A 24778-nucleotide genomic window follows, 5' to 3' on the forward strand; every position below is an offset into this window, starting at 1 on the left:
ACTGATCTCAGCTGGAGTACTAAATTTGGCCTCAGCCCACCCAGACTAAACAGAAGAAGTATTATGACGGGCCCCACTCCAATCATTATGACATGATTTTTATACTTTGTTCTGTGCGGTTGCATGCCTCCATGTGGAGTTAACGCCAGTTAATTTGCCTTTGGTTTCCATAATGATCGGTCACGGCACTCTCATTCAAGAATGATTCACCACCAAGATCTTGTTGCTCACCTTTTCACTGACATACACTGTGATACTTCTGATTTGTCATTGGGATTTCACATGACACTCACTTCTTATATCATGCCCCTAATTCTGAGATCTACTGTCAGCCCAGAGAGGCATTCTTGATACCAGTCACCACAGAAAACCATAATGGGCTGGATTCTCCGTTTCACCAGCAGCGCACTCACGCCTGTGGATTTCCCGATGGTGTGGGGGGTGCCCAAAAATGGGAAACCCCATTGGCCAGCTACCAGTATGGAGAATCTCGCTGTCGGCGGAGGGTGTACCGCACCAGAAAACAGGTGTGGCTGGACGGGGTATCTTGCCCAATACTTTTTCACTATAAAAGCTTAAAATTTGATAATGCACAACACCTTTTGCTTTGTGCCTTAGAACTTGCTATGCATCTAAGCAAAAAATCTTTTGAAGTGATACTACCTTTTTAATTTGTTTGTTTTATGTTGATTTACGGTGATTAATGTAGTCAATCTGTTCATTTGGGATGGGTGGTGGAGTAGCTTTCAAAACCAAAATAAATATAAATTCACATAATATTATCAATTAATATTTGTGTATTTCTAGCCGTCATTCAACACTGAGCCCTCTCGGTTAAATATTCCCACTTCAAGCTATATATCACTGAACAAACATTTCATGACCTGTGATGCGAAAAGATCAGTCAGAGTTCATTGAGGGTGGACTAAAATTGGATTATTCACCATCACCTGAGTCCTATTCAACTCTTGAATCGAATGTTATTCGGTGATTTCAAACAGGTTGGGCAATATAATAGTTTCATGGACTGTGGTACTGGCTTCTGGTAAATATTTTCCCTCCTTACCTTTCCATTCATTCACTTTGAATTTAAGCTGGAGTTGCAAAGGAATTTTAAGCAATGTAGTGAACAAGATTTGTGTCTTAAACATATTTCTGTTTGATGGCATAAGTTCTAATCTAATGTTTACAGCAGTTAATACTAGCAATTCTTTGTTGTAAGTCACTCCATATATTATGGCATATTGTAGATCCAGCAGTGTTTCTCTTCCCTCAGAACTCTCCTGGAAGTCAACTAATGAGGTTGCACGAGAAGGTGGACATCTCATCACCATGTCCAGGTTGAAACTGCTGGCCAATAACATAGCCAGGTAGAGTATTTTTGAACTGTGCAGCAGAGCAGCAAGCACTATAATTAAGTCTGTATCTCAGTGGTTAAAATTTTTATGGACCTAAATGAAGGCAGGGAAATTGCAAATGAGCTGCCTGTGACTAAATCACAATAAATCTTAATGTTAAATAATCTGAGAGTTACTTTTCTTATCCATCCTGTATGGCCGCCCTCCACTCTCGCTCTCAGTGAGTTCAAGTCCCAATTGGGTGGGTGACCTTATCACATCTATCGCTGTATCACATCTATAGCTGTAGCTGTAAATGCTTGGTAGATGGAGCTAGGATGCAAGTGAGGGTGTGTAACACAATATTGCAACCCATTCAAACAGTGAGGATAGTAATGGATCTACTAAAATAGCATAAAGTACTACTTTATTTTAACTTGAATAGTTCTGTTATTGATTGACTTTTATTTGGGCTGGTTTAGCTCAGTGGGCTAGACAGCTGGTTTGTAATGCAGAACAAGGCCAGCAAAACGGGTTCAATACCCGTACCGACTGAGAATTCTGAATTCTCCCTCTATGTACCCGAAGAGGTGCAAGAATGTGGCGGTTAGGTACTTTTCACAGTCACTTCATTGCAGTGTTAATGTAAGCCTACTTGTGACAATAAAAAGATTATTATTATTATATTATTAGTGGTATAGTCACAATATAATTGATTTCAGCACTAATAACGATAATACTGGAAAATCATTCACGTTCATTGCAACTTCAATGTTTTTTGATTGGTATGAAAACCAATGCAACTGGAATGTGGATTTTAATAATATTCATCTTTATTAATGTCACAAGTAGGTTTACATTAACACTACGATGAAGTCACACCTGAAAGCATTCAAAAGCAGCCTTCACCTCATCACTTCTTTGGACCAAATACATGCTCATTTTCTTTTTGTCCACTTAAACTCTAAGGCTTGAAGTTTCGCTCTTCCATCAGGTGCACATAGGTGGGAGAATTCCTGGCTCCGCAAACCCGACTCCTGAAAAATTTAAACTTTGTTCCACGTGGGGTGGGGAATATATTTATGGGAGTTATACCCAATGCTCCCAGAAAGAGTTTGTTCACAGGCAGCCAGAGGAGCTGCCGGGTCAGAGTTGGGCCGGATGAAAGGCCCGCCTCGGTGCTCGGACATTTTGTGCCAGTGGTGAAAAAAGACTGAAACAGCAAACAGCCCTCCAGCACTTGCCTCTTAACCCCCACCCCCACGTCCCTTTGACTACAATGATTTTATCCACTTTTTACGTACATTCATGTCTACTTTTAATAATCCGAAGGGACATCTTTCCTCTCCCAAAGGGCATCTGACCTCTGCCAAAGGTGGCCCTCTCCCAAGGAGTACTCTATGTCTCCAAAAAACTCTGGTAAGTTTGAACCTTCTCCGACCAAGTCTGATGTACACAAACCATATTTCCCACCATCCTCTTGTGAAATTCAGATCAGATTGAAGGCAGCTGCACCTTTACATGGGTGGCTTTCCCTATGAACCACCAAGCCCAAAGTTTGATCCAGCCCCATTCTCCCACCCTGTTAAAATTGTGGGGGCCTGGTTTGGGGGTGGGGTGGGGTGGGGGAGGAGGGGGGGGGGACCTCTGGATTCAGGTCTCCAGCACAATTTTCGCAAAGGTGGGAGCCTCTTCTTTTGAAAGTAAATTCAGGCTTAAGAAGAGAAAGATCAGGAAACAGTAGATAGTTTCAAAGCAGATTTTCTGGTGTATAGCTATTTTAGAGAACCACTTTCTCTTAATGGTTTAAGTGTTGATGGATGGCATGGTAGCACAGTGGCTAGCACTGTTGCTTCACAGCTCCAAGGTTCCAGGTTTGATTCCCGGCTTGGGTCACTGTCTGCGCGGAGTCTGCATGTTCTCTCCCTGTCTGCGTGGGTTTCCTCCAGGTGCTCCAGTTTTCTCCCACAGTCCAAAGATGTGCAAGATAGGTGGATTGGCGATGCTAAAAAAAATTGTCCTTAGTGTCCAAAAAAGGTTAAGTGGGGTTACTGGGTTACGGGGATAGGGTAGAGGTGTGGGCTTAAGTAGGGTGCTCTTTCCAAGGGCCGGTGCAGTCTCAGTGGGCTGAATGGCCTCCTTCTGCACTGTAAATTCTCTGATAAGGTCTATGACAGATATCACAAATGGAATTTGCCTCCAAAAGTCCAATAATCCACTTTCTCATGATTCACTTGCACAAATGCTGGGGATTAATATCCGTCCTGCTTATTGTAATTTGCTTATTACCTAACCATTGGCATCTGTTACACACCACTCTTCAAGTTAGATATTAAGCACAGATCTAATTTTTTACAGCCAATACATTTATTTGCAATTAAATACTGAACAGAAACACAAAAATACAGCACGTTCTTAACAGATCAATTGTGCTTGTTCTTTTCAAACCTGTTTTGGTGTTAGTAAATGTAGCACCTGTAACAAAGTTAAACCCTAAAAGAACAGTCCACCTTTCCCGATTCAAACATGGTGCTGTTAAATAGTGGCTTTAACTTCATGTAGAAAAGTATGTGAAGTGTTATTAAGATTAAATCCCTTATAATATCAAGCTTTCCTTTAAAATTATAAACTTCTGATTCTATTGAATCTTTTGAAGTTAAACAGTCAGATGAACTTAACAATTTTACATTGAAATATACAACCGATAACACAATGTAGAAATAAAATAAATTGTGTTGATTAGGATTAGATACACATTATATAGGACAGAAAGCATGTTTCTATCTTCAGAAATAAAAACATAATGAAACCCCTATTCATTCAAACAAGCAACCTGGATCAATCGAAATGCGCCATCCATTTTCTAATACTAATATAAAATAGATAAGTGTAAAAAGAGTTAGATATCCTTTATGCTGTTCCCAGTCTCAGGACATTCCAAAGCATTTTACAGCCAATGAAGTACTTTATCAAGTGTTGTAACATGGTAAAAGCAGCTGTGTAAGAGAATTTATTATTTTATTTTAGGAGCAAGAAGATACAACTGGCGTATGCCCAGGCGATCTGACAAAAAAGAGGCCGCTGCATTGATCAAATGGTTCAATCTACGAACTTCAGGAAGGAAAAGGATTTTACAAAATATTAACACTTCTGAATTCCACTTATGAATTTTGAAACTTAAGCAACCAGCAAATACTTTGACCTTTATTTCCAGGTGAACAGAGGAACAGAATTCTGTTGTTTGACAGTGAGAATTTTGTATCAAATTTATAGCAACACAAAATCCAGGTCCAATTCCCATCACATACACTTTCCATGCTTACCATGAACAGACACCTTTATCAGACTAACCATTTTGTCATTACCTTAGGAGTTGAGTACACAGTGCACTTTCTCATAGTCCTTCTGACCTTGATAGAAGCCTGCTCCATCCCTGTGCAGTACTTAACGATGTGTCATGTTCAATTTTTATCCCGAAGACAAGTCAGGAACATAGAAAATAGGAGCATGTTCATCCCTTCGAGCCTGCTCCGCCATTCATTATGATCATGGCTGATCACCAAACTCAATATCCTGATCCCGCCTTCCCCCTCAGATCCTTTGATCCCTTTCGGCCCAACTGCTATATCTAGCTGCTTCTTGAAAACAGAGGGAGCGAATCTCCGGCCACGTTGTGCTCTCCCTTGAGCGCAACATGGCCGAAGAATGATGGAAGAGGCCTACAGCGATCCTCCCAACAGGCTCCACGCCTGCCGGGATTCTCAGAAGTCCCGCGAGACTTCGGAGTCGGAAACGCGCCCCAAATCGGCGGGACCGAATGATGCTCATGGGAGTACGTCGTAATCCTATTTATAACCAACCTGCATGGTATCCAGCGGCCTCTCTTGATTCTTCGGCCTCCCCAGGGAGGCTGCAGCTGGGCGCCGATCAGTGCTGGACCACACAAACGTGGAACGACATCAGTGGGGTCTCCCGGGCCACAGGAGACCCCAGGATGGTCAGGGTAAGTGCTGACTACGGACTGTGTCCAGCGCCACCACACTCGGCTAGGATCCATGCCGCTGGCTGGGGGGGCTTCTGTTAGGGCTGGGGGGACTAGTGGGGGAGTGGCCATGGGGTGGGCTGTGGTGTCACGGTTGGCGGGTTAGGGTTCACGCATGGCTGGCACCATGTTTTACGGCACGACCGATGCAGGTCGTCAGCCATATGCAGCCTGGGACGCGGGCATTCCCTGGCGGAACCAAGCTGAACATCAACGAGCAGGTTGTTTCTAAGCATGTGCCACTTTCTAGCGCTGTTGATGACCCCTTCCATCATTTTACTGATAATCAAGAATAGACTGATGGGGCGGTAATTGGCCGAGCTGGGCTTGTCCCCCGTTTAGTGTACAGGACAGTGGCAGGCATTTTTCTATATTACAGAGTAACTGCCTATCTTGTACGTGGACCAGAACAGCTCGGATAGGAGTACGGCAAGTTCTGGAGCACAAGTCTTCCGTATAATTGCCAGAATATTGTCACGGCCCATAGTCTTTGCAGTATCCAGTGCATTCGGCCATTCCATGGGGAGTGAATGGAATTGGCTGAAGACTGGCGTCTGTGATGCTGGGAACCTCAGAAGGAGGCTGAGCCTAACTCCCACTTTGCACTTTTGGCTGAAGATTTGGTGCAAAGTCCCCATGAGTCCCTCTTCAATATATCTAATTATTTTGTTAATGTTTTAGTTCATGGAACTGTTATGATAATTTTACTATTCGATGATGGTTCTGTTAAATAGTGGCTTTAATTATTTGTAGAAATGCATATGGAGTGTTAATAAGATGAAATCCTTTATAATATCAAGCTGTTATTTAGCAAAAATCTTTGATTTTAAAGAAATTTGACTGTATATATCTTTTCTATGAAGAACTACTGATGTAAGTGATGCTTAATTAATAATTAAGTAATCACTACACCTCAGAAGACTAAAGCAATTCAAATCTTCCATTCTCAATTATTTCTGTATTAGCACTGATTTATAAAGATCTCTAAATAAATATCTGCATCGGCTGAATGTCCTACCAGCCACAATGTTTAGTATTCAGTATGAATAGGGCAAACTATGACATGATTAACATCTTTCATTCTAATGAAAATTAAATATACTCTTTCTGATAAATGAAATGTCATTTCAAAAGGTCACTTAAACCAAATTAGACTGAAGATCAAACCTATCTGCCAATGTATAACATTATTTTGAGATCCATTTACCCACCTTTATGTTGAAAGCTCTGATAATTATAGGTTATTCCAATGTTCCAGCATGGCTTTCCTTTAAAAGCCGTGTCACTCTGAGAGGGAAATGAAACCCAGACAGTTGCATAAAAGCAGCCGTCTCGCAAGTATGGGTGCATTTCACAAAAGGCATTTTTTAAAAAGTACACTAAGACTGAATTTTCAGCTCTGACAAAGATTCGTGCAGACTCGAAACGTTAGCTCTGTTCTCTCTCCACAGATGCTGCCAGACCCGCTGAGATTTTCCAGCATTTTCTGCTTTTGTTTCTGATTCTGGCATCCGCAGTAATTTTCTTTTATCTGACTAAAGATTTAGTCCTGCAGCATGGCAGAGATGGTGAGGTACCTGAACCAAGAAGAACATGTTCGCATTCACAGTCCTACCAGTATTGGCTGGTTGTCTGGTCAAAGGCAAGTCTGTCTACAATATGTGGGGCTAAGAGAAGCAGGAATGTTCCTCCAGGTCCAGGAAAATCAGCCTTGACTTCTGCCTCACCCGCTTCCACCCTGTCCCAACACCTTCATGGATAAGGGACCCCCAACCTCCTTGCCTTCCTACCTCCCGTCCGACAGCCCTGAGGCACCTCGGCCACCTAATATTGTGGCTGCTCAGAGCTGGAGACCTGTGCCGTGATGCTTGACGTGTGGTCCAGCCGTCAAATTAAACCTCTCAGTGGAACTGCCAAACTTGACTTTCCTTCATCTGATTTTTAGCAGAAACACCAAGGGGAATTTAACCCACTCCAGTAAGCAAGAGTGGGGAAGGGGGGAATTCTAAAATTCCGTGTACCAGTCTGTTCCTGCTGCAGTCCTTCGTGCCACCATTTTAACCGCTTACTGTGGTTAGGTGGCTGAGGCACCTGCAGTGGAAGTAGGCAGAAGCTGTCAGAACATACATCAGTACATTATGGTGCAATCACATACACACACTGATGGACATGCAGTAGGACCAACCAGCATAGATAACACGGCAGCCAATCACCAGTGAGAGCACAAGCACTATAAGGACAGGGGACAGGAGAGTTCCCGCTCATTCTTGCAGCAGCCAGCTCAGAGCACAGAGCTCACAGCCTGCATCGCAGACATTCACCATGTGCTGAGTGCCTCACCATAGCTAGTGATAGGAAAGGGTCCACAGTTAAGCTGGTATTGCTTATACCCACGTTTACAGTATGTTAGCATAGTTGAACAGTTAATTACATAGCGTTACACCACTTCCAGCATTGTTGGCTTGTTTGTGAACCAGAACACCCAACACAACATGGTACAAGGAGTGGCCGCAATCTAGCACTTCTGAGACCCACCTGCAACTAATCAGCATTCCGGCATTCTACAGCATGGAGAACATCAACCCGCCGCCGCCGCTTCACATCGCCGGCACCTCAGCGTACAGTGACAACCAGTAACGATACCCAGGCAAGATGTTCAAGATCCGGGTTCCACAGCAGCTCCAGTGCCACGGCGATCTCCACGAAAACTAGCGGGCATTCCAGCAAAAGTTTGAAATCTTCCTGCTGGCAGCCGAACTAGAAGACCTGGCCGATCCTGAAAAAACAGAGCTTCTCCTCACCATCGCCGGTGCCAGAGCAGAAGAAATCTTTTAAAAATTCAAGTTCTCCAAGGGGCAAAACAGGAGCGACTTCCAGGCAGTCCTGGACAAATTCGGCAAATACTGTGAGGAAAACACACTCCAACCAGCAAGGAAAGGTAAGAGAAGCGCCAGTACTCACCTCGAGGCCGAAATCCCGGAGCAGAGAATGATTTTGGTCGGCGGCCATCTTTCTAAAGGGACTGCACTTGCGCAGTTGCGCGACGTCGTGCATGTGCAATCACGAAAACAGCCATCAGTAAAGGAACCGCGATCTGCACATGTGCAAATGCCTCCTACGTGCTACGTCACGGGCGTCATGACATCAGAGGCCCCGGACCACGCCCATTTAAAGGGGAAACATCCCAAATCAAAGAAAAAATCTTTTAAAGCTGTAAAACAACCTTCCTTCAACTGGAATGACAGCACAATGCCTCAAATTGAACCAGGAAATGAAATAAACCTCCGAAGAACCCTGCAACAAGCAGTTACCTACCCCCAAACAGAGTCCGATCCTGACTTCATGCAGACCAGTGACACCAAGGACAGGGAGCCTTTTCGAGTCACTGTCATAACCAAGAACAGGCTGTCCCCGAATCGAAACCACCAGCCGCTGTTGGTACACAGCATTGATCCGGACGACGAGTGGTGTGCCACCCTGACGGTCAACCGATCCCAGATCAGATTCCATCTGGACACTGGTGCTTCCGCCAATCTCCTCGCATGGTCAGCATTTCGAACCCTGGGGGTCAAACCAACAATTCTTCCATCCAATTGCCAATTGGTCAACTATAATGGTAACGTCATCCCCGCCCCGGGTCATGCCAACTCAAGGTGACGCACAACTCGCGAAAAGTCACCCTATCCTTCGAGATCGTGGGCTCCTCAAAGGACTCCCTGCTAGGCGCACAGGCGTGCAAGCTCCTCAACCTCGTGCAGCGCGTACATTCCCATCTCCAGAGGACACGTCTGACTTCCAAGATGCGGACTTCAGGGCGCAACTAAGTGCCATCATCACTCAACACCGAGATGGCTTCGAAGGCATGGGCACACTTCCCAACACATACAAAATCCTGCTCAAACAGGACGCCACGCCTGTGGTTCATGCACCTCGAAGACTCCCAGCACCCCTCAAGGAATGAAATGAATGAATGAATGAAATCGCTTATTGTCACAAGTAGGCTTCAAATGAAGTTACTGTGAAAAGCCCCGAGTCGCCACATTCCGGCACCTGTTCGGGGAGGTTGGTACGGGAATTGAACCGTGCTGCTAGCCTGCCTTGGTCTGCTTTCAAAGCCAGCAATTTAGCCCTGTGCTAAACCAGCCCCTGACCGCCTCAAGCAGCAGCTGCAGGACCTCCAGGATCAAGGAGTGCTTTCCAGAGTGACGGAACCAACCGACTGGGTCAGTTCCATGGTATGCGTCAAGAAGCCCTCCGGCGAGCTCCGGATCTGTATCGACCCGAAGGATTTAAATCGTAACATCATTACCCTATCCCCAAGCGTGAGGAGATCATATGCGAGATGGCTCGAGCCAACATATTCACCAAGCTGGACGCATCAAAGGGCTTCTGGCAGATTCAATTGGACAAGTCCAGCAGAAAGCTGTGTACTTTCAACACCCCATTTGGCAGGTACTGCTCCAAAAGAATGCCATTTGGAATTATATCAGCATCTGAAGTGTTCCACCGCATCATGGAGCAGATGATGGAGGGCATCGAGGGTGTGCGCGTCTATGTGGACGACATCATCATCTGGTCCACCACCCCGCAGGAGCATATCAGTCGCCTCCAACGCGCTTTTAAGCGAATACGGGACTAAGGCCTGCACCTCAACAGAGCCAAATGTAATTTCGGCCAGACCGAACTCGTTTTTAGGAGACCACATCTCCTGGTTGGGTGTGTGGCCGGATGCGGACAAGGTGGCAGCCATCACAGTCATGCAGAAGCCGGCGGATAAGAAGGCGTTGCTCCAGTTCTTAGGAATGGTCAACTTCCTGGGAAAGTTCATCCCTAACCTCGCTTCCCACACCACGGCTCTCCGCAACCTAATTAGGAAGACGACGGACTTCCAGTGGCTTCCCGCCCACCAGCGTGAATGGAGGAGCTCACGGTCAAGCTGACCACCGCCCCGGTATTGGCGTTTTTCGATCCTGCAAGGGAGATGAAAATATCAACGGACGCTAGCCAATCTGGCTTAGGGGCGGTGCTCCTGCAATGTGATGACGCCTCGTCATGGGCCCCTGTTGCCTATGCGTCGCAGGCCATGACCCCCACAGAGCAGCGCTATGCGCAAATCGAGAAGGAGTGCCTAGGCCTGTTGACCGGTGTCGACAAGTTCCATGACTATGTGTATGGCCTTCCCCAGTTCACTGTGGAGACCGACCATCGCCCGCTGGTCGGCATCATCCAAAAAGACCTCAATGACATGACCCCTCGCCTACAACGCATTCTGCTCAAGCTCCGGAGATATGATTTCCAGCTCGTGTACACACCGGGTAAGGACCTGATCATAGCCGACGCTCTGTCCAGGGCAGTCACCACTCCGTCCGACCCAGAGGGGTTCGTTTGGCAAGCTGACGCCCATGTGGCCTTCACGGCCGCCAATCTGCCGGCCACGGATGAACGCCTAACCCACATTTGCCGTGAGACTGCAGCTGATCCCCTGCTACAACGTGTGATGTGCCACATGACTGACGGATGGCTCAAGGGACAATGCCTGCAGTTCTATAATATTCAAGACGATCTGGCAGTCGTTGATGGTGTCCTCCTGAAGCTGGGCCGCATCGTGATCCCACACAGCATGCATCACCTGGTTTTAGAGCAGCTGCAGGAGGGCCATCTCGGCGTAGAGAAGTGCCGACGGAGGGCCCGTGAGGCTGTCTACTGGCCTGGCATAAATGAGGACATTGCCAACACTATGCTCAATTGCCCCACCTGTCAGCGGTTCTAGCCGGCCCAACCACGGGAGACCCTTCAGCCCCATGAGTTGGTCACGTCCCCTTGGTCTACGGTAGGCGTGGACCTGTTCCATGCGCTCGGCAGGGACTATGTTATCATAGTTGATTATTTTTCCAGCTATCTCGAGGTTATATGCCTGTACGACATCACGTCATCGGCTGTTATCCGTGCCTGCAAAGAGACCTTTGCTCGTCACGGCATCCCACTCACTGTGATGTCGGACAATGGCCCCTGCTTCGTGAGCCAGGAATGGTCAAACTTCGCCAGCAGGTACAACTTTGTACACGTGATGTCCAGGCCCCTGCACCCCCAGTCAAATGGCAAAGCAGAAAAGGGCGTCCACATCGTAAAGAGGCTCCTCTGCAAGGCTGCTGATGCAGGATCCGACTTCTGCCTCGCCTTGCTGGCCTATCGCTTGGCTCCACTGTCCACAGGCCTGTCACCAGCCCAGCTGCTGATGGGTCGCACCCTCAGGACCACTGTACCGTCCATTCACGTCCCAGACCTCGACCATTCTCCGGTCCTTCAGCGGATGCAACAGTCTCGCGCGCAGCACAAGGCGGCGCATGATGCTCGAGCGACTGATCTTCCTGCTCTGGCGCCAGGTGACAACGTCCAAATCCATCTTCCGGAGGGTGGCTGGTCTGCGACTGCTGTGGTTCTTCGGCTGGTGGCTCCCCGCTCATTCCTGGTTCGTCTGCCTGATGGCTCCATTCGCCGCCGCAATCGGTGTGCCCTTCGCCTGGTTCCACGCTCGCTACGCAATCCTCCACCGGTGCCACGCCCTCCTGTTGTCCCCGACCTGGACTTTGTAGAGCTTCCGGATACTCTGCATCCTCCTCACTTGGCCGTGGCCCGACCCGATCCTCAGCCGGTGGCTCCTGACCCACCCTTGAGGCGGTCAACCCGAATTCGTCGCCCACCTCAGAGACTTGATTTATGAGCCTTACAATGTTGGACTCAATGCTTTGTTCTTTCATCCTGTTTCAGCATTTCACTCGTTTGTTTATAGCATTCGTTATTAGTTTTGTTGTTGGTGTAACACCTTGGGCGTGATTCTCCACTTCCACGCCGGTTGGGAGAATCGCCTGGGCTGCCAAAATCTCCGGGGACGCCGGTCCGACGCCCTCCTGCGATTCTCAAGCGGCGGGAACGGCCCGGTCGAGTTTCGCGGGCCGCAGGCCGGAGAATCGTCGGAGATACCCAAAATGGCGATTCTCCGGCACCCCCGCTATTCTGAGGCCCGGATGGGCCAAGCGGCCAGGCCAAAACGGCGGGTTCCCCCCAGCGCCGTCCACACCTGGTCACAGTCGTGGGCGGTGCGTGAACGCTGGGGGGGAGGCCTGCACCGGGCTTCACCTGGAATGTGGGGTGGCCCGCGAGCGGTGCCCACCGATCATCGGGCCGTCCTCTCTGAAGGAGGACCGCCTTCCTTCCACGGCCCCGCAAGATCCGTCCCCCATCTTCTTGCGGGGCGGATTTGGACAGGACGGCAACCACGCATGAGCAGGTTGGCGCCGGCCAACCCGCGCATGCGCGGATGACGTCTGTTATGCGGCGCCGGCCGCGTCATCTAATCGGCGCCGCTTTTACGCGGGCGACAAGGCCTGGCGCGGGTAGATGACGCGGCCCTGATACTGGCCCATTGTCAGGGCCTGAATCGGTCGGGACCAGGGCCGTTCCGCGCCGTCGTGAACCTCGACGGCGTTCGCGACGGCGTGGCCACTTCGGCGTGGGAGTGGAGAATCGCGCCCCTTGTTTTTCTTTTCTCTGCACCAGGCACCTTCCCGCGTATATAGACTAGCCTCATGTACATAGTTATGTAAATACTACACACACATGGTCAGATACACTCATTACATGTTATTCATTCTCACATAGGCACATGTTCTTTGTAAAAAAGGGGATGTCATAATATACATTAATATATAATATATAATAATATACACCATACATTATGGTGCAATCACATATACACACTGGTAGACATGCAGTAGGACCAACCAGCATACATAACACCGCAGCCAATCACCAGTGAGAGCACAAGCACTATAAAAACAGGGGACAGGAGAGTTCCCGCTCATTCTAGCAGCAGCCAGCTCAGAGCACAGAGCTCACATCCTGCATCACAGACATTCACCATGTGCTGAGTGCCTCACCATAGCTAGTGATAGGAAAGGGTCCACAGTTAAGTTGGTATTGCTTATATCCACGTTTACAGTATGTTAGCTTAGTTGAACAGTTAATAAAATAGCGTTACACCACTTCCAGCATTGTTGGCTTGTTTGTGAACCAGAACACCCAACACGACAGAAGCCTCATTAATTTATGAAAATTGGGATCTTATTGCGTCAACGGGACCCTGGATTTGCTTCAACCTAGACCTGAGCAGGAAAGTTGCTGCAGTTTTCCCTCTGGTCGTCATGAGGGTTAAGAGGTCATCCAAGGCAGACAAAATTGTTCCTTCTGTAACATGAGGAGAAACAGCAGCCATCCCTGCTCCAAATCCCAGAAAGTCTTCACGATGCTCAATCCTTTGGTATCTGGCATTAGCCTCTGACCACCCAAACGTCTGCTTCAATCAATTGCTGCTTTCTGCTAGTTTTGAGAAGGCATGCAGATGAAATGAAAAATGAAATGAAATGAAAATCGCTTATTGTCACAAGTAGGCTTCAAATGAAGTTACTGTGAAAAGCTCCTAGTCGCCACATTCCGGCGCCTGTTCGGGGAGGCTGGTACGGGAATGAGGCTTGGGCATTAAAAACCCCAATCCTTACTGAGGTCTCAATATATATTTTGCACTCATCTTGTTGAGCAGATATACGTGACTCAATAAAGAATATTCAGCAGAACTATTATGCAGGTGAATCATGTTAATAATGGTGCAATATGCTATCACACACTGACATATTTATCTATAGGCAGTGTTGGAAATGTCAGATTGGAACAGCTATACCTTGTGGCTAACATGTCCCCTCACTTGCCAATACAGAATCTAGTAGAAGATCCAGCAATAGCAAATTATGGATTCAGGGCACTGGTCAGATATTTCGCCACAATTTCAAATACTTGCCCTTGTCGGAGGATTTGTGCTTCCCCATCTCGCCCCACACTCCTCCCAGTGTTTCTACTGTGATGACAGACACGGTAACTTGCTGTGGAGAAGATGGAGTAGAATAGGGAAATGGTAACTTTTCTGAGAAGTCAAGTAAAACAGAATGCACTCAACTGTTAATTTCCTACATGCAAGACATGGAACTAGAGGTAGGTAGCGACAGATGCCATTTTGTAAAAAAAGATATAAAAAGAAGCACAGGTTGCAAAATATATGCAATACTGGGTGCATAATTATCTTTTAAACAACAATTTTACCATTCTGCTGATTTTATATTTGTGCATAATGCTTTTCAAGATTCTTTTCAGGAAAATAAATGGAATTATAGACTTGTAACATAAATTTACAAGATAGCTGGGAAGATTGGGTCAATTATCATAGAATTTACAGTGCAGAAGGAGGCCATTCAGCCCATCGAGACTGCACCGGCTCTTGGAAAGAGCACCCTACCCAAGGTCAAAACGTCCACCCTATCCCCATAACCCAGTAACCCCACCCAACATTAAGGACAATTTTGGACACTAAGGGCAATTTATCATGGCCAATCCACCTAACCTGCACACCTTTGGTCCGTGGGAGGAAACCGGAGCACCCGGAGGAAACCCACGCACACACGGGGAGGATGTGCAGACTCCGCACAGACAGTGACCCAAGCCGGAATCAAACCTGGAGCTGTGAAGAAATTGTGCTATCCACAATGCTACCGTAATTATTTACCTTCCTTGCTTACCAATCTATTGCTTTGGCAGTTAGACATTTTCAGCAGCATATCCTTTTTCTCGTTGGAACTTGTACTTGATGTACCTTTTTTTGAAAGAAGTCACTTCCAGGTTGTACCTTTCTGACAATATTACACAGTTCAGTGAAGTTCACTTTTCTCATGCATGCACCCTTACTTTGGGCTTCTGTTGCCATCTAGCTACTCGTTGGAAAGTATTCTGAAGACTTTTGCCAAAAATAAAACGCATGGCTTGAGAGAATCCTGACTGTCAATGTTGAGTCTTTCTAAATTCCAATTTCTAGCATTAGAACTGGTAACCTATATAATAATAATAATCTAATTGTCAGAAGTAGGCTTACATTAACACTGCAGTGAAGTGACTGTGAAAAGCCCCTAGTCGCCACATTCCAGCACCTGTTCGGATACACAGAGGGAGAATTCAGAATCTCCAATTCACCTAATAGCACATCTTCCGGCACTTGTGGGAGGAAACCGGAGCACCTGGAAGAAACCCACGCAGACACAGGGAGGACGTGCAGACTCCCACAGACAGTGACCCAAGCCGGGAATCGAACCTGGGACCCTGGTGCTGTGAAGCTGCGGTGCTAACCATTGTGCTACCATGCACACTCATTTACATAATTTGCATATACTACGATTTAAAAAAGGAGCTCAATGACTGGCTATATTTGAATCTTGGCAACTGGGTTGTGATTGGATGTCTTGCCCCCAGTGGTAAGTTAGCACTCTGATATACAGAAACTGTGCATGTCAGACTCTAATGGTAAGTATAACCTGCCTCTCTCAAGATTGTTTCTAATCATTCGTTATCCTCAACTTGGATCATGAACCTCTAGAAGTTCTTTGCACCTGACCGTCTTGAATTTGTTTTCCATGTTCTGTTCACTAATTATATATAAGCTCTTTCACATTCTCCTCTCCTCAACTTTAATGGACTGTCAAATCTATGAAGCATTTTCATTGTAATTTCTAGTTTCTGACAGCTCAGTAAAACACCCCTAAGCAGCATCCCAGGGCTAACTAGTGTGTCGATATCTAAAATCTTTCACAAGGTGTGGGTGTTGAGAGAAATCTACTATTGTACTGAACACTTATCTCATACTGATAATTATAGAACTGATTATTAGATTATGTCTACCCAGTTGCCTCAACATGGATAAATTAATCATTCTTTAATGTTTCAATGTACCTCTGTACTCACATTATTTTAATTGTCACAATAAGTAAGTTCCAGTGACTTTGCAGTCCCTCAAGTGGCGATATCTGCCAAAGATTCGAATACACTACATGACTGAATAAGAAAGATTGCATTGCGCACCTGCAAATACAAAGCCTCTGGCACTCTTTGGAAATGTTTGTCTTATCCTTTCTGATCACCGCCTCTGTATTTTTTTGAGGTTTCTAGCTCTTGATAATTTTCCTAAAGTTGCTTTAACCTTGCTGTTTCTTGCTCCTTGTGAATTGGAGAACCAGCCAGAGTGCGAATGACAAAGAGCAAGATCTCACCCGTGTTTGCGTGCCCATTTTTCACTGCAACAAAGCACCCACAAAGCATCCTCTCTTGTTATATACAGTGTCTTATTTTCCAGTTCCTGTTATAACTGGCAAAATAAATCATTGCTGTTCATGGCTGATGTTCATCAAAAATAAGACATGTGCCTGTTCACGTTTATTTTATCAATGATTGTTTCTTAAATTAATTTATAAACACTAATCTATGTACAGTGGAGTTGGAAGGAAGTTTCAGTTATTGCCAGCAGGGAAAATATAAGACAATTTCCTTTTCGATCAAGTGGGAATGATGTGCCCCTTTTTGATGGCAGCAATAAGCTCACTATTCTGAAGAACGTGTGAGGGTAGATATTTTGATCCCATGGTCTGTGCACTGATGTAGCAGGATGGGATTGCAGCGAACATTGCAATCATTAGTTTGCACCAACATCAGACTAACTAAATAACCACCACGAGAGCCTTACCATGATTGGAACAGACGCTGGGAACTCGGTTAATTGAGTAGAGGATTTCCTGCATGGCAGTAGTTCATAAAGGGCTGCTGCTGCTACTTAAAGGAAATATGATTTTTCTGCTGGTATAAAAATGTGTTACCGAAGGTTTTGGTTTTTCGGTCAACAATGCAGAAGCAAACGTGGGGAGAAAATGGAGTAGTGTTAATTTCACTGAATTAGCAATCTGGAGGCTCACATTAATGCTCTGGGGACATGGGTTCAAATCCCACCACAGTCGTACAGTCATTCATTGCAGAAAAGGCCCTTTGACCATCGAACCTGCACTGACAATAACTATCCCTAATCTCGCACTAATCCCACTTACCAGCACTCATCCCATATCCTTGAAAATGATGGTGTTTCAAGTGCTCAGCCAAGAGCTTTTGAAAGATTGTGGGATTTCCAGCCTCCATTATCTTCCCAGGCAGTGCATTCCAGATTCTCGCCACTCTCTGAGTGAAAGTTTTTTTACTCAAAATTCTCTCAGAATCTCCTGCCCGTCACCCTAAAACTAAGCCCCCTTGTGATTGATCCCTCAATCAAGGGGAACAGCTACTTCCTGTTGACCCTGTCCAAATGCCTCAGAATCTTATACACCTCAATCATATCCCCCTCAGCCTTCTCTGCTCTAAAGAAAACAATCCAAGCCTATCCAGTCTCTCCTTATAGATCAGATGCTCCATCCCAGGCAACATCCTGGTGAGGTTCCTCTGTACCCCTTCCAGTGCAGTCACCTCCTTCCTATAATGAGGTGACCAGAACTGCACACAGTACTCCAGCTGTGGCCTAACCAATGTTCTGTACAGCTCCATCATAGTCTTATTGCTCTTATATTCAATACCACAACTGATAAAGGTAAGTGTCCCATTTGCCTTCTTAACTACCCTATTCTACTCTGCCGCCTTCAGGGAATTGTGAACAAGTACCCCAAGATCCATCTTTCTTCTGGGCTTCCAAGTGTCTTACCATTCATTACATACTCCCTTGTCCTGTTTTTTCTTACAAAATGCATCACCTCACACTTACAAGGATTAAATACCATCTGACACTGATCTTCCCATCTTACCAACCCCTCTATATCTTCCTGTATCCTATAACCCTCTTCACTGTTAACCACCTTACCCTACCAATCTTGCAGTAGTCTGCAAACTTAATTCTCATTCCCCCCACGTTCTCATCCATATCGTTTACATATATAAGAAACAATAAGAGACTCAGCACTAACCCCTGTGGTACACCGTTGGGCATCGGCCTCCAGTTACTCAAACAGCCTTCGACCACCACCCGTTATGTCCTATTACTAAGGCAGCTTTGGATCCATCTCGACAAATTTCCTCGAATTCCATGTGCTTAAACCGTTTCAATCAGTCTCCTATGTGGGGCCTTGTCAAAGGCTTTGTTGAAATCCATATGAACTACATGAACTGCACTTCCTACATCCACACACTTTATCAAAAAGCCGGTGGGTTTCGAACGCAATTAATTAAATCTGGAATTAAAAACCAATAATGTCAATGAAACGAATGTCATAAAACCCCAGCTGCTTCACTTTAGGGAAAGAAATCTGCAATTTTACCTGGTCTGGCCTACATGTGACTCCAGACCCACAGTAACTTGTCAACTGCCCTCTGAAATGTCTGGCAAACTGCTCGGTTCAAGGGCACTTATTTTTGGGCAACAATAGCCAGCAATGCCCACATCCCATGAAAGATTCAATTAAGCGGCTCCATTGTAGGTTGTAGCACTGGAGATGTTGCGAGAGCAAGTCAAGAAGGGAAGGCCACCCCGATTGGTGCTGATAGCCTCATTGGCAGGACATTTTCAGCCCCTCACACCAGCCGGGTCTCTGTTCCCGCCAACGGGAGTGGAGATTTTAATGGCTCGCTGGCTCCGCCCCCAAGGGGGTAGAAAATTGCGGTAGGTGTTTGAACAGATGAAGTCCAATATCTATATGAACTGAAGTGAGATTGTAAAAGTGAGTTTCACAGCCTCAAAGAAATTACAATTGTACGATAACCTAGTATTTGCCTTAGGAAGATAAATGGGCAAAGAATGCATGCCACAAACAGTTTCTTCCAACCTGTTACAACATGACTGAGGCTACATAAAAAGCATCCAAACATACTTACAGCTCCTTCACAGATCCACATGTAGGTACACATTACTGTTTTGCAGAGAAATCTTATCAAAATTGCTGAAAATATTTTAAAAGTGGGGACGGCACAGTAGCACAATGGTTAGCACTGTTGCCTCACAGCGCCAGGGGCCCGGGTACAATTCCAGCCTCAGGTAACTGTGCGGAGTTTGCACTTCCTCCCTGAGTCTGCCTGGATTTTCTCCGGGTGCTCCCGTTTCCTCCCACAGTTCAAAGATGCGCAGGTTAGGTGGATTGCCCAATGCTAAATTGCCCCTTAGTATCCAGGGATGTGCAGGGTGGGTTAAGGGGTTGTTGGGATAGGGTGGGAAAGTGCGCTTGTGTGGAGTGCTGTGTCAGAGGGTGCAGACTCGATGGGCTGAATGGCCTCCTTCTGCACTGCAGAGTTTCTATGATTCAAACAATATTATTCTGAGGTTTGGGACGGGCTATATTGTTGCCTAAATTTGCAGCCCATTCGACTTAGAGATGACAGTGATGGGAAATTGAAAAGAATCGCTATTTTCTTGTAGCTAGTGTGAACATCCAGTATGCCTAGGTCCGTTATGGTGTTTCACACTCTAAATTAGTGCTCGATCGCAGATCAACGTTGCATTCATGACATAACAGTAGCACCAGTGTGAATCGAAAAACCCTTCTCACCAATGCTACAAGTATATATAAAGGCAACAAGGCTCTCTACCCTGGCAATGCATCTTGAATCTAACCTCAGAGGAATAGCTCGATGCAATTCTATTTCCTAAACTGGCCACAATATAGCTGTTGTCTGCTAATGCCCTGCTTCCTCTGCAGTGGGACAGTGCTTCTAAGGAGTGCCACCACCTGGTCAGCTCTTGATTGAGCTTGGCCATGCCCACCCCTTTGATGAAACATCTCGGGTTTGAAGGTGTCTGGAGGGGTGGCCCGGGTGTCTACCAGATGACCAGAGGCTCCTTGAGCACTCAAAAGATTCAGGCAGCACTCAGCAGTGGGAGCAGCCAGGGGCCTGTAAGAAGCACCTAAGGGGTGCGTTTAAAAGACAATGGCGATCTGAGCCAGGCCACCCCCTGATGCTGAGGGGGACACGCCAAGTCCATGGACCTGGCATCATCGCTCCCCATTAGTGCCCCTGGCAGCCACCCCTCAGCAAGCCTGACAACCTTTGAGGGTTTTTCAGTTTTTGTTTAGCCTCCCAATCCCCCTCTGCTGCCATGGTGCCCAGGCCCCGCTTGTCAATACTTGCACTAATTCGCACCCGCAAGACATTCACCTCAGAGGGGGTCAAGCATTGCAGAAGAGTGGAGCATACTGTGTTGAAGGCGCTAATGATATTAAAATCCATCCAAATGACAGTTTTGCATGGACCCGGCAGCATTCATCGATATCGCTGCCAGCGAGAGACCGGAGCCGGGCGCAGACCTCAATTTTTGAATGGCCTGCGATTCTCAGCCCGAATGCAATTCGTGTTTCTGCCACCGTGAAGCAGAGAATTCAGCCCAAGATTATGACTAGTGTTGCTCTGTAGGCAGTCTTGTTAACAGTGCTCTTTTGTGGAGTGCCACACAGGAACTTGGAAGTGTTTCAAACCATGAACGTCTGATATTAAGGGCTAACTTTCCAAAATGAAAATCCTGGCATGGGCCAGCCATAATATTCTGATCATTTGAATGAACAGTTCCAAATTTTCTTGTGTTTTCAGTACACACACATGGTGCACAAGCCTTCTTGCAAGGAAACAATGTGGAATATGATCCCTTTTCATTGAGTAAAGAAGGGAGACTTTCATTCTACTATTATGGACTGGATTTGAATGGAGGTACTGGAAATTAAAGGGTAGTGCCCAACCCAAAAAAATCTCTGATATGCAATTTTAAAATCATCAGTCATTAATACGTATCAGTCTTTGATACTATGAGCCTTCAATTACTGGTGCATTCTTGTTCATTTTTCATTCTGATGTCTGTTCAGAGGCCTTCTGCATTATCTACTGAAGAACCAGGAAATATGTACTTGCCTTACAACCTGCCTTTGTTGATCTATACCCATTCTAAAATTGTCTTTCCTTTTAGCATCACGCAAACTATAGTGCTTTCCATCTGTTGTTGTTTCTGAGAAGAAAAAAATACATAATTTTTTGTTTATTTTTTAATTGTTTCTTCGTGTGAGAACTTGGATTCTGATTGCAATCACTGAATCATACTGCTGTGTACTTAACTTGTAATGTTATCTAACAATGTGTCTGTTCATTATCACCTTGTGTATTTTTATAGATGGTGTTGGCAGAAATCTGTGAGGTACGCAGTAGAAGATATTGTCTGTTCTAATGATTCTAATTGACCAAGCTAATTTGTACGTACAAGCAGAACAATTGTGAAACACTCATTAATGTTCTGTGCAGAATTTCTAAGATTGATAAAGGCTGTTTGAGAGAGGGAGGGTGTCAAGTTGGTCCTTCACCACATCAAGAAAGCAGCGTGAAGAGAAATTCCAGATGTGATCTAACCAAATTGGGTCAGAGCCCGCGACGAATGCGCTTAGCCAGGTGTTTCCCAACGCTCGCAGCGCCGAGAAACGCCTGCTATCTATTGGGACTCTGTTTCAATTTGAGGCCTCAGCAGCGAGCGAGGCCACACTTAATCCCGTTTGCTGATCTGAGGAGCTCCGCCCACTGGAACTCCTCAATGCAGGGAGAGATGGAGAAGCCGTTTAAAAACGGCGTCCCGATCTCTCGACCCCTCCCTGACGCAACCCCGAACCCCCAACTCACCTATAAGGGGGTCCTCAGCACCCCCTGCCACCTCACCCCATCCAGACTGGGCACCCCCGGGCACAATTCCCAGCTGTGGGAAAAATGCCAACCTGGCACCTTGGCACAGCCAGTCTGGCACCCTAGTTTCATGATCATCATTGGACCTTTAATTCCAGATTTTTTATTGAATTCTAATTTCACCATCTGCCATGGTGGGATTCGAACCTGGGATCCCAGAGCATTAACCTGCATGACTGGATTATTAGTCCTGTGACAATATCACTGCGCCACCGTCTCCCCGAGAAATTAATTTTAAAATCCCACATTATTTCCTGGTCCAAGGGCTGGTCACAATCATCACACCCAGCTGTGGTAACGCTGTTCCATAAACATAACAGTTACTTGAAATATGGAGAATATTTGCAACTTTTATCCCTTAGCCCACCCTCCCATTGTTGGCAGACTCTATCCTGCACCTGCCCATGGATTGACAAAATGTGTAAAAGGTCTGGTGGCTGGTTTGAGTGACTGATGGCTCAGGGACCTAGTCGTGACCTATCGATCAAGATGCAAGTACTCAATTTAATACAATACTCCCTTGTCTCATTGTGAATTTATTTTATTCTCATGTGCATGTGATGTATTGATACTTTTCGGAGGAACAAAATATACTTTGAATAATCAGTCAAGTCCTTTTAAAATAATGGCAAGATCTGATATAGTACGTGGCCTACCATGGATTTTGCATGCTCCACTTACGTTGGTGCCTGCAGGCATGCTACAAATTGTAATAAGTTGGAAGAACAATAATTAAAGGTTCTACTTTATCCTGTTTGAACCGGCTTTTTGATATGCCCTAAAACATGAATATAAATTGATTGACACTTCTATTTAATAACAAGTTAGAAAATGCTGTACATGCAGCTTTGCAGAACAGTTTTTAAACTGAGGTGGAAGTCTAATTTTGATTAGCCCAGTCCTCAAAACAGAACGATTCCGAATGTACCCGAAGGAAAGTAGTTTGATAGTTGATGCCTTTGCTGGTCACAATTCGTACATGTTTTTTGAGAAAAAAACAATGTTTTTTGAGAAAAAAACAATGTTTTTTTCTATTCATGTTCAATTGACATTCACCAGTTTGTGGCACAAAATTGAGAGTTCACTATTAACTTGGTTGAGGAATGCGAATCAAGTACTAGCTGCAAATTTCAGAAAATTGTTTGCTCACGCGAATGAACCAGCTCAAAAGCCATTGAAATGCCTAATAACGTACAGATATTTATAATTATTTTTTAATGAGCCAAGGAGATAGATGGAGCTGAATGTTCCAGAGTTAAAACATAAAAGTTAATTCACCATTTTGCTTAATTGCTGTTTTTTTTCACTGAAACAATATGAAAAGTTAGAATATTATTTTGCGGTATACACCCTTGTATAAATGTGTTGTATCTAGCTGAGCGTGAATTCCTTCATAGGACTGTTTCAGCCCTCCAGCAACAGTGGCTTCAGCACGCAAAGATTTAATAGTTTGTGAGTGGTAATGAGTTTAATGACATGACACATAACACAGTATTTCAAACTTTTTTTGGGTTATTGTCTTTCGTTACAAATGTCAACCCACAAAACCTTCGCTGACATTTTAATGGAAATATACTTGTTTACATAAAGTACCATATAAAAATATAATAATTAAAATATAATAAAAGAAATTCAAGTGGTGAACAACATTAATTTGATGTAATGAAAGAAAAAAACGTCTCCTGCTTTTATATAGTCCACCATCTGTTGTCAAAATGTTTCACACGGGGACTTATTTTTTGGAGTGCAATGATTGTTGTGAGGCAGGCAATGGGGACAGTCATTCTTCAATAGCAATGTGGACAGCAATGGGATAAATGGCTGTTGCTAATGCTTTCAATCCCAACCCCCTGCACAAACACTCTTCCATTCTAACCCACTGGGAATCAACCCCTCTGACCCAGCTCCGCACCTTCTCCACGGTAGCATTGTGGATAGCACAATTGCTTCACAGCTCCAGTGTCCCAGTTTCGATTCCGGCTTGGGTAACTGTCTGTGCGGAGTCTGCACATCCTCCCCGTGTGTGCGTGGGTTTCCTCCGGGTGCTCCGGTTTCCTCCCGCAGTCCAAAGATGTGCAGGTTAGGTGAATTGGCCATGATAAATTGCCCTTAGTGTCCAAAATTGCCCTTAGTGTTGGGTGGGGTTACTGGGTTATGGGGATAGGGTGGAGGTGTTGACCTTGGGTAGGGTGCTCTTTCCAAGAGCCGGTGCAGACTCGATAGGCCGAATGGCCTCCTTCTGCACTGTAAATTCTATGACAATCTATGACATTCGCCGCCCAGTAGCAATACATCAGGTTCGGAAGACCCAAACCCCTGCCTGCCTTCCCCTCTGTAGCAGCACCTTTCTAACTTTGGCCACCTTCCCTCCCCATATGAACGAGGTAATCCTTCCCTCAATCTCACTGAAAAATGCCTTTGGCAGGAAAATCGGCAGTCTTTGAAACATAAACAGAAGTCGCGGCAACACGTTCATTTTAACCGCCTGTACCCGACCTGCTAGTGACAGAGGGAGACCATCCCACATTGCCAGATCAGCTTTCACTCTCCCCACCAAACTAGAAATGTTGCACCTGCACGAGCTCCCCCCCCCCGCCCCCCCCCCCCCCCCCCCACTCCCGGGCATCCTGCACCCCCAGGTACCTAAAGTGAGTCCCTGCCCTACGGAATGGCAGCCCCCCCCCCCCCCCCCACCCCTGCCCCCACCCCCGACCGAGGCACCACAAAATACTCACTCTTGTCTCGATTTAGTTTGTATCCCGAGAAAGACCCAAACACTCGAAGCAGATCCAATATT

The 24778-nt window shown here is 45.9% G+C and overlaps 1 protein-coding gene and 1 long non-coding RNA gene across 3 annotated transcripts in view; one reads left to right on the forward strand and one right to left on the reverse strand.

The window, feature by feature from the left end:
• LOC140393235 (uncharacterized) overlaps window positions 1–5438 on the forward strand; it is a 407232-nt gene extending 401794 nt beyond the window's left edge. For both annotated transcript variants that reach the window (XM_072479489.1, XM_072479491.1), the window contains 2 exons: window positions 1277–1370; window positions 4365–5438. In XM_072479489.1, the coding sequence (XP_072335590.1) occupies window positions 1277–1370; window positions 4365–4404 (134 nt within the window). In that variant the 3' untranslated portion in view covers window positions 4405–5438. The remainder of the gene's footprint in view (window positions 1–1276; window positions 1371–4364) is intronic.
• LOC140393237 (uncharacterized) overlaps window positions 1–24778 on the reverse strand; it is a 246488-nt gene that overhangs the window by 192210 nt on the left and 29500 nt on the right. The window lies entirely within an intron of this gene.

The sequence above is a fragment of the Scyliorhinus torazame genome, chromosome 16, assembly GCF_047496885.1.
Source record: "Scyliorhinus torazame isolate Kashiwa2021f chromosome 16, sScyTor2.1, whole genome shotgun sequence".
Taxonomy (NCBI): domain Eukaryota; kingdom Metazoa; phylum Chordata; class Chondrichthyes; order Carcharhiniformes; family Scyliorhinidae; genus Scyliorhinus; species Scyliorhinus torazame.